At 36.8% G+C, this 9,834-nt stretch overlaps 1 protein-coding gene across 1 annotated transcript; it reads left to right on the top strand.

Moving 5' to 3' along the window:
• Positions 1-9,129: 9,129 nt before the first annotated feature.
• Positions 9,130-9,600, top strand: LOC130885257 (60S ribosomal protein L23a-like). Its single transcript, XM_057786700.1, has one exon. The coding sequence runs from the start codon at positions 9,130-9,132 to the stop codon at positions 9,598-9,600; it is 471 nt and encodes a 156-aa protein (XP_057642683.1).
• Positions 9,601-9,834: the final 234 nt, after the last annotated feature.

Genomic DNA, 9,834 nt, shown 5'->3' on the forward strand with positions numbered 1-9,834 from the left:
ATGCTCTGTTTATAAAGTCACAAACAGGGAAATATACTTTCTTATCACATCAATGAATACCTTAGATTTTGAGTTATGATTTTATACATAAACCTATGTAATACAATTTAATCTATATAAATAACATAATTTATATAAATGAAATTACAATTGTACGATGTCATTAAATATAAATATATAATGAATTATGTTTACATGCATTGTAATGTACATTTGGAGGGCACGCAGGTCTAGTGTAGAGTACAAAAATTTGAAGAACGCCACAAAAATTCTGAGGCTAGGAAAGGCCATTTAGAGTACCAGCCCCTGTCTGTATCCTGTCGTAGACCCAGGTGTATGGCCCAGATGGCACAGGTATAAAACCCATGAAATGGGGAAAATGCGGCTGCGAGAGCTATTACCACTGTTCACCAGCTATAATACATTTATCCCAAGAGGCATTTGTACAGCTGTTAACATATACGGGCCTGTATTTTCACTTGTACTTGCAAAGATATTTAAGATTTATGATGATGGGTATCTTTCCTCTATAAAGACTGCAAAATAAGGGAATTTACCAAGGGTGCAATCAGGTGATGAGATGTGTTCCACAGGGATTATTGCAGTAAATGAACACAGGGATGGCAAGGCTTTTCTGCCCTAGGAGGCAGCTGTGGAGGAATTAAAAGAAGAATCCTTATTTCTTTGTTGGTTTGTCCTGATATTATGTTATCATTGTTAACTATGATGGAGAAGAGATGGAAAAAACTGCAAAAACAGCAATTTCATTTCCAGAGAAAGACAATGAAACAGGTACCAACCTGGGAATTATATTTTGAACTTTACATAAGAATTTTTCAGCTGTGAAATGCAATCCTCTGTAGAGGTCAGGTTTCCCATAAGCACACTTTTATGGGATGGTTTTAATATTGCTCAGTATTAGAACATTACTTTTGTCTGTTTACATTTTTGAAGCAGATGAGTGGTGAAATTGGCTATTCTTAAAATTTTGTTGATTAAATTTATTATTTGACAATTTCATGCACATATGTAATGCATCTGATACTTCCTATTATTGTCTCTTACCTCTTATTCTTCTAACCACATCCTTACCAGTCTCTTTTCCAGGTTCATGACATTTGGTTTTGTTTTGTGACCCATTTGGTTTTACCAAACCATCTGAGACCGTTTGATTGAAGCTATCCACTGAAGTCTGGTCACCAGCGGGTACACACTGAAGACGGTCACCAGAGGGTACACACTGAAGGCAATGATTTCTCTTTATTTTAATGGGTCATTATCAAATAGCTCATCAGTGATGGAGAGGTAGGACTTCTGAATCCCCTCCTTCCATGCATGCCCGCTGTTGGCAGGTCCATTCTTGTGTAGATGTAGTGCAGGCATCTGAAGCTGATGTTGGTTCTCCTTTGTAGTGGCTGTGTCTCACTCTGAAGCATTTTGTAGCTCTTCTCACTGTCATCCAGATCTTATATTCTTTCCTTTTGCCAACGTTCTCTGAGAATGAGAGAGGATGCTATAAATGTCTTATTTAGTAACTTACCACTGCTTGTTCTCAGTGCCTTGTACATAGACCAGTGTCCACATTCACTGGACAGAGGGGCTTCTCTGAATAAACTTGAAAGTATCAGTTATCTATGGTTATAAACATAAGTATTAAGAAGACCACTTCCCACTGCCGATTTTAGCATTTGGTTCTTTCCTAGGGCCTGTGTTCTCTCCTGCTATGGGTTTCTAACTAGGGTTTACAGTTCCAGACGTGATTCCTAGTCTCTAATCTAATCAGAGAGCACTTGGTGGTTCTTCAGACAAATGGCCTTCTTTAATAAGTGTCAGCAGTCGTGTTAATGACCATTTTTGTTGTGATAACCGCGCACAGTGGTTTAAAGTTCCACACACGCACATGCACACGTACATGCACACGTTATTCTGTGTTATGGAGACCAGAAGCTCCTAATGAGTGTCATTTGGTTGAAATTGGTGTTGGCAGGGCTTTGATCTTTCTGGAGGTTCTACCCTACTACAAAGACTCCTCTCTCCACTCTCCCTCCCCAATCTCTTCCTCTTGCATTCCTGTACTTCTAGCTCCTCCTCCACGTCTGTGATCAGCGGTTCCTATCTTCAGATCTTAATCTGGCCCTTCTACTTCCCACTCTGACTCATTTGTAAATACCCAGCGCTTTTATTAAGTGCACCTGCACACGTCAGAATAGTCCTTCCATTGCAAAGACCTTTAGCTTAAGAATATCTGCAATCTCTTCTGCCATGTAAGGTTCCATATTCACATATACTTGGGAGTAGGATGGAAACAATCTGGTAGCGCCATTATTTTGCCTGCCCCAAGAGACGAAAGCAATTGGCTTCATTTTGAAAAGCTAGCTTATGAATGCTATCATCTTTACATTGCATCTACAATCTTTGAAACTTGTAATATATTTTCAATCTCAACATCACAGATTCAGCATTGAATTTTCATTCATGTATTCATGAGTTTCACACAAGTGGGTTCAGCACCATGGATTGAAAGTTCTCATTAGTGTCTACTGAATATGGTTCAGATTTTCCCGACACCGTTCTTTAAGCAGCAGAGTGTAACACACACTTTCACAATTATGCTGTATTAAGTATTACAGGCAATTCAGAAATGAATTGAAGTGTTCAGAAAGATGCCTGCAGGTTATATGTAAATACTACACAGTTATGTGTAAAGAACTTGAGCACCCTCGGATTTTGGTACACATTGGGACTGGAGAACCCAACTTCCCAGATACTGATGGACGATATTTGTAAACAACCATCAACATTTTTTCTTTAATGATGAAAAACAATTCTCTGAGAAAGGGAGCAATGTCTGCAGATGTTTTAAATCTCACATTAGCCCTTACCAGTCACCACAGTCACGGTCCACATCCAGCTCTTGTGCAGAAAAGTGGAGTTCTTCGGGAGCTGCTTCCTCCTGCTTTCCACTGAGCAGCTCCAGTGATTATCAGGAAATAAATCAACCGTCAGCAGTCAGAGGCAGCTATTAAATCTGAGATTTGAACATCTTAATTGGTGCTTTAAATGTTAAAGAGACGAAATCATGTTAGATACATAAAGCTGCTTACATGTGTAAACCTTAGCACCGTATCCTGTGGTTAAGAAAGCATCGCACTGTGTTCTGGGTTGAATTAGTTTACCTTAAAACTTTTTTGGGAAAATAAGGAAACCACAATAAAGGTTTTACATGTATGTAGGACAATTGTCCAGTTGATTACTGAAAATTCAACCCACATCTGCTTTGTAAGCACAGACAAAAGATCTGGTTCTGAGACAATGTAGCTATGCATCCAATCCATCCTTTTAAATTCTCTGACTTGGGAATTTATAGTTGCTTTAGTGCATCACAATTATTCTCAACACACCTTGTTTTCTTTTAGTAAATTATTTATTTTTCCAGGGACATATAAAATGCTAGAAACAAATCACTTTTTTGGAATTTGCTCATTGGGATCACTACAACAAAGCCCTGTGAGCACAGAATTCTGTAAGTTTTCTTTGCCTCTTTTCTAGAACCATAGATGCTGGGAGAAGCAGTACAGAGGTGAGCCTTCTGTGTCAGAAAGTGAATTGTCAGGCAAGAGATTCAGGCCATGCAGCAGAAGCATGATTAGTTTTAGACAACATAGTCTCTACATTTGGAAGTGTCCTTTAAAACCCATTATAATAGTGAACCCTATTTGCCTGGTACCAGCTTCATCATAAAGTCACCTCTTACTACATGTTGACTGGAAAAGAAATAGATGTGCCCAATAAAAATATTTCTATGCATCCATGTCATTTTAGATATGATATACAAAGAAGAGATTATTATTTTAAATACTATTTAACTATATCAAATAACCCGTGATCTTGAATGTTACCAGAACTTTGTATTTGCATATTGTTTTTAAATTATTAAAAATTATTTGAAAATATAAAAGTATTTTTATAAAACCAATAAATCCACTTTGAACCAGATTCTTGGATAAAAATTTTGATATAATGGTGAAGTCAGTATATTTGTTCAAGGAACGTGTCTTTAGCAAGGGTAACTGTTCATTTAACAAAATGCTTTGTTGCATTGAACTTTTCCTGTCAACTAAAGATGTTTAAAAGTGGAATATTCCCATGCCAGCTACTCAATTAAAAATGTGTGGTTTATCTATTTTGGGGATAATTTATGTCAATTTTTAAATCCTGGGTTAATTAAATTTGACCCTACATTCCAGAATGTTATTGGATATTTATTTAAGGAATGCAAATAAGTTTAAATCTAATCTTAATATTAACCACTGCTTATGTAATTAGAAAGTAGAATCAACTAGGGGAAAAGGCAATGCATTTTTAAGTACATACAAGCACAACACAATGTGAAAATCCATAGTAGGTCCTTCTACTCTCAGGGCAATTTATGGTCCATGGACTAGAATTTGCATGTGGTGTCTTCATAGTTGCATAAACACACTTTTCAGACGTTTTTGGGAATACCTTTCTGATCAAAATTGCTCATTAAAACTTTCGTATTACAATTGGAAAGTGGATGCTGATTTCAAAAGAGCAGCATCTTCCCTTTGTCAGCATCCTACAGTTACTAGAACACTGCCTTTGGTGTTCCCTGGGTACAGCTTTGTACCGATTCTGAAGTGAAGACTCGCAACCCTATGCAAATATTTCTTGATTTCATAATAACAGCTATTTACCAACGTATTTTGCTCCACTTAAAAGTGTTCGGTTAGGTGGACTCATCGCACACTGAAGTGTCTTAGGTTCACCTTGCTAGCAATCTCGCGATACTTCCCATTTTAATCAAATGCAAACTCTCCACAAATTAAACTCTAGCAACGTTGCTTAATTTTTAAATGCATTCAATCATTGAATAAAAGTTTTTAAAAAATATTTTACATAATTTTGCAGAGTGATAAGTGATAATGCTCTCACTAAATTCAGGCTAGCCATTGAATATTGCAACACTTTGGCTACCACCTCTTACTAAGTATGTGATATGAACCATGACATTACAATCTTAAAACTGTAGCAAGAATGAGTTATGTTTGTACTATTTCCCATTCTCATTATATTCTTTGTCACACAATGAATTAATGTTGTGCCATTTTCTCTTCTCATTACAATCTTTTCCTTATGAATGGGGTATCAGAATTTTAATGCCTTTTGTAATCTGTGAAATATAGTAGTATGTTTTGTTATACCAGTATGACCTTGCTAATATTTTGCATTTTGATTGGTTAGTCCAACCTGTCATATACAGGGTAAGGTTAGAATGATTGGCCAATGAAATAATTCTTAGTGCTTTTGACTGCTTTAATAAAATCAGTTTAAGGAACATTTTTAAAACCTTAAATTTTTTACATGCTTGAACAAAAAGATAACCTTGGCATAAAAGATAAGAACATTTCTACATAGAAAATGCAGGGGTGATTTTACTAATGCTGTATTGAGGAATTATTTTAGATTTTATGAAAAATTAGTAATGTTTTATTATATATAACTTCTTTATTCTATTTTTTCTATTAGTATTTTAACTTGAATGCATTTAAAAGTATAACAAAGTTTTTATTATTTTGTCTACTCCTTCATCCAGATCTTTTCTATTAGCTAGTCATTTGAACGTCAGTACTGATGCAAACTAGTTTTTGCTCTGTGAGAGTTGTTATTATTTTTCCATAGTGAAATATTTAACATGTTGTCTTATGTTACCTTATGTTATAAAATATTATTCTGCACAATTTTAATATAATACTAAGAAATGCTTTGAGAAGAAGTTTGAGTTGCTTGTTATTTTAGCTAATAAACTTCTTTCGGAGGGCATATCACATTGTACCCACTCATATCTTAATTTATTATTTTTCTGTCTGTCTATATTCTATCACTTATCTGTCATCTCTGTTCTTGCTCACTTACGTCATCTGTATCTCTTTTTATACTTGTGCCTTATTTAGCTCAAGCCTCTGGGGAAATGATTAAAGTGGGTGCTTTTTAGAAGTATACGACTGCAGGTAAATTGCTGTGTGTTAGGGTTTGGAAACAAGGCTAAGTTTATAGAGGAATGATCAAAGCAAATGCATGGGAAGCTGGAAGTAAAAACTGTAGTTACCAAAAGCCATCTACTTTGGGTATGCAGTTATATGATACATCTTACTGCTTCGAGAAAGTAGGATCCTGCATGGAATAGGAAGTTAGCTGGAGGGGGAAAGTGGATAAATTCTACTTTGGTAAACTGTGATGGTCTCTGTAGCAAGTTTCCACCATGTAAGAAACACTAAGAAATAATCAAAATTGTATTTTGCTACTGTAAAGGAAATGTGCTATCGGTCCATTTTGTTCCAGGAAGTAGGACAGTAGCAATTGCAGCTTCAGGACAAAATGGCAAGTATCCAAAAACACTTTTCATTTCTATTTCTAAAATTCTAACTTTAAAAAGTTGTTTGCAAATCTTCTGGATAAGCAGCCTTCTTTCTTTCAGTCATGCCTCTTTTGATTTGAAGGCAGGAAACCGCAGAGGGTGCTACACTCTGCACCTCTACAACTGTATTTTCTCTCGCTCGTTTAGTCACCAAAACCACACTGATATGAGTGTTCCCACTGACCACAGAGCTATGTCATCATTTCCAAGGCACAGGGAGTTTTATTAGCTAGTAAGGGTCTGCCTGGCTGGTCGGGGCTTAAAGCGATCATCTTTCTTTCATCTACACACACAACACTATCTTTGGCTTCTCTCAGTGTGAACAGAGGTTTCCCAAGGCATTTACAAAATACCAAGTGGAAGAAAATTCAGACTCCGAGAGAAGAAGGTCCCCCTGTCACCACCCATGCTGACCTTGCTGTGTCAAATCGGGGAATTTTCTTACTCTGGCAATGCGAAAACTTTATCACGCTAACATCTTTAGGTGAGCATGCTGCTATTTTTTTCCAGTAAAACTCCGATTCAGCGAATTATTCGTCCTCCAGAAAGAATGCCGGTTTTTACAGTAATTACAGGCTCAAAGTTTGCCTACCTATCTTGCAGTGTCTTTTATTATTTACAGTCTGGATGCTGGGGTTTGCTGAATTTTGTTCGAGAGAATATAAGTTTTTGGTCTATTTTTCTAACGTGAGATTTCTTTGGTATGCACTGTTTGTCTTAATCGCTTTATTGATATTTGATTTTTCAATCACTGTTTATATTTTAAAACTTTGAAGATAAATCATGACCTTTATTCGTCTTTAAGATTTTGAACATCATGGGTTTATAAACCACATTGTTCATGTTCATTTTGAATGCTTATTTTTTTTCATTTAATTTTAAATGGGCATTTCACTAAATTTGTTTTTATAGTTTTCAGTTATCACTGTGCCTGAAAATTTGTCATAAACAATTTCTCATGGTTTGCAGATACTGACTAATTTAACTTACATTCTTTCAGCAAATGTACTAACAAAAAGAAATTAAGTATAATCCATGAAAAGTGAAGTCACACTCAGATCTCCATTAAAACCTAATCTGTGGCATAAGCTCAGGTTCGTTGCCAGTTTCTGGAGAGTTTAGGGATCGAGCTATTTAATCATTCTGGTTCAAGCTGTTTTATGTGATTAAGGGTGAAAAAAATGCCATAGTATCTTGCCTAATATCTCTTATGTCCGCTTAAGTTATGTCTCTATTTAGCGCTAATATTTCTGTGAATCTTAATAAAGGTGACAAAGTGAAGAATCTGTTTTAAAATAAAATAAAGAGAATGAAAGAGTATATAACTGTTGTCTTTTAGGTAAATAAAATCATATGCTGATTATCTAAAAATCTTTCACCGATTTGATTAACCTTTGGTATTCAAAGTTAGAAATCCATTATTCTTAGTCTAAATACCTATATAATTCATAATTATGTTTTTTTTATTCCTACTCTCCTAAAAGAAAAAGAGCTAAAATTTAAGTCTTCCGATATTGCACACATTGGACATGGAATATTGTGGATTATTTCACTGGATTAGAAAGAAGCAGATTCTATTTTTACATATGTTAACAAAGCTTGCAGTGATAGTTTTCTCTTCATTCCAGCAGATTTAACTGTCACATTAATATTATTGTGTTGATATAATTATGCATAATTAATAAATAATCATAGTTGCCTTCTCAAGCATTATTAGTTTTTTTTCTTCTGTATAAATAAGTAAACTTCAGTATGGGAAGCAGCATCGCAGATTCTCAAGAGTCTAAGGTAATACATGCTGGATGTGAAATTTGAGCCTAGATAAAACAGCTTTTGGAGGCTTTCCCTCAATCATTAAATTATCTCTTCAAATAAAGAAAACCTTCCATTGTAAGACTATTTTTCTTGGCTGTAATATGAGCCGAAATAATCAGGAGGCATTATTCCTAATCAAGATTGCCTATGGTAATTTCAGAGCTGGAGTTTCTGAGCCTCAAGGGCATAGAAGAAATGAGAAAGTTGCAAGGTATTTGATGCAGTTCATACTTCTCTATGTGAGTCAGACTCACACTAGGAGCTACAGAGTAGAGAGTGGAACAAGAGAAGCCAACATCTCTTGTTTTTTATGGGCTCTGAGTGTAAAGGAATAGATTCAGGGGATGGTGTGGTATGTACCCTGGAGTCTCTGAGAGCTTTTGAGTGTGCAAGTCAAAAGAAAGCCATCATCATGGGGAGCAAATGGAGCCCATGTCAAGACATTTGGACCTTTCAAAACCACTGGTCAAATTAACATAGTCGAGTCTGGGCATGGTGGAATATATCTTTAATCTTCGCATGCAGTGGGCAGAGGCAGGAGGATCTCTGTGAGCATGAGGCCACCCTGATCTACATGGTGAACTCTAGTCCTGCCTGAGTTGCACAGTGACAGCTGTCTTTAGAAAACAAACAAACAAAACAGAAAGGAAACAAATTAAGCAAAAACTAAAATAAAACTAATAGATAGTTGAGCTTCATGAGTTCATGTGTTTACCTGCAAGGAAGAAGCTACCATTTGCATCAATCCACAAAGAGAGATTTCCCAAGATATCTTCTTTCATGAGTCCACCTAGAGAGAATTTCTTGGCTACCGTAGTAGCTGAACAAGATCCAAGGACCAGTCAAGAAAATAACATCAGGTCCTTTTCGTCAAGATGGCGCCAAAAGCGAAGAAGGAAGCTCCTGCCCCTCCCAAAGCCGAAGCGAAAGCGAAGGCCTTGAAAGCCAAGAAGGCAGTGCTGAAAGGCGTCCACAGCCACAAAAAGAAGAAGATCCGCACATCGCCCACCTTTGGGCGGCCCAAGACACTGCGGTTACGAAGGCAGCCTAAATACCCCCGGAAGAGCGCGCCCAGGAGGAACAAGCTTGACCACTATGCCATCATCAAATTCCCCCTGACCACCGAGTCAGCCATGAAGAAGATAGAAGACAACAACACGCTTGTGTTCATTGTGGATGTCAAGGCTAACAAGCACCAGATCAAACAGGCTGTGAAGAAACTCTATGACATCGATGTGGCCAAAGTCAACACCCTCATAAGGCCCGACGGAGAGAAGAAGGCATATGTTCGGTTGGCTCCTGATTATGATGCTCTGGATGTTGCCAACAAAATTGCAACCATCTAAACTGAGCCCAGCCGGCTAATTCTAAATATACATTGTTTCACCATAAAAAAAAAAAAAAAAGAAAATGACATCAGGAAGAACAGTAAGAACTTTCAGAGCATCACACAGAAACAAGTGGTTGTCCTTTTGCCATTTGAAGGCCACCAGAGGAGGAACAAATGAAAAATGAGACTGTGAGAAAAGAAAGCTTGAAACAAAGCAAGATCTTCAGAGGCCCAGCTTATCTCAGGTAAA

Source organism: Chionomys nivalis, chromosome 12 (genome assembly GCF_950005125.1).
Source record: "Chionomys nivalis chromosome 12, mChiNiv1.1, whole genome shotgun sequence".
Taxonomy (NCBI): domain Eukaryota; kingdom Metazoa; phylum Chordata; class Mammalia; order Rodentia; family Cricetidae; genus Chionomys; species Chionomys nivalis.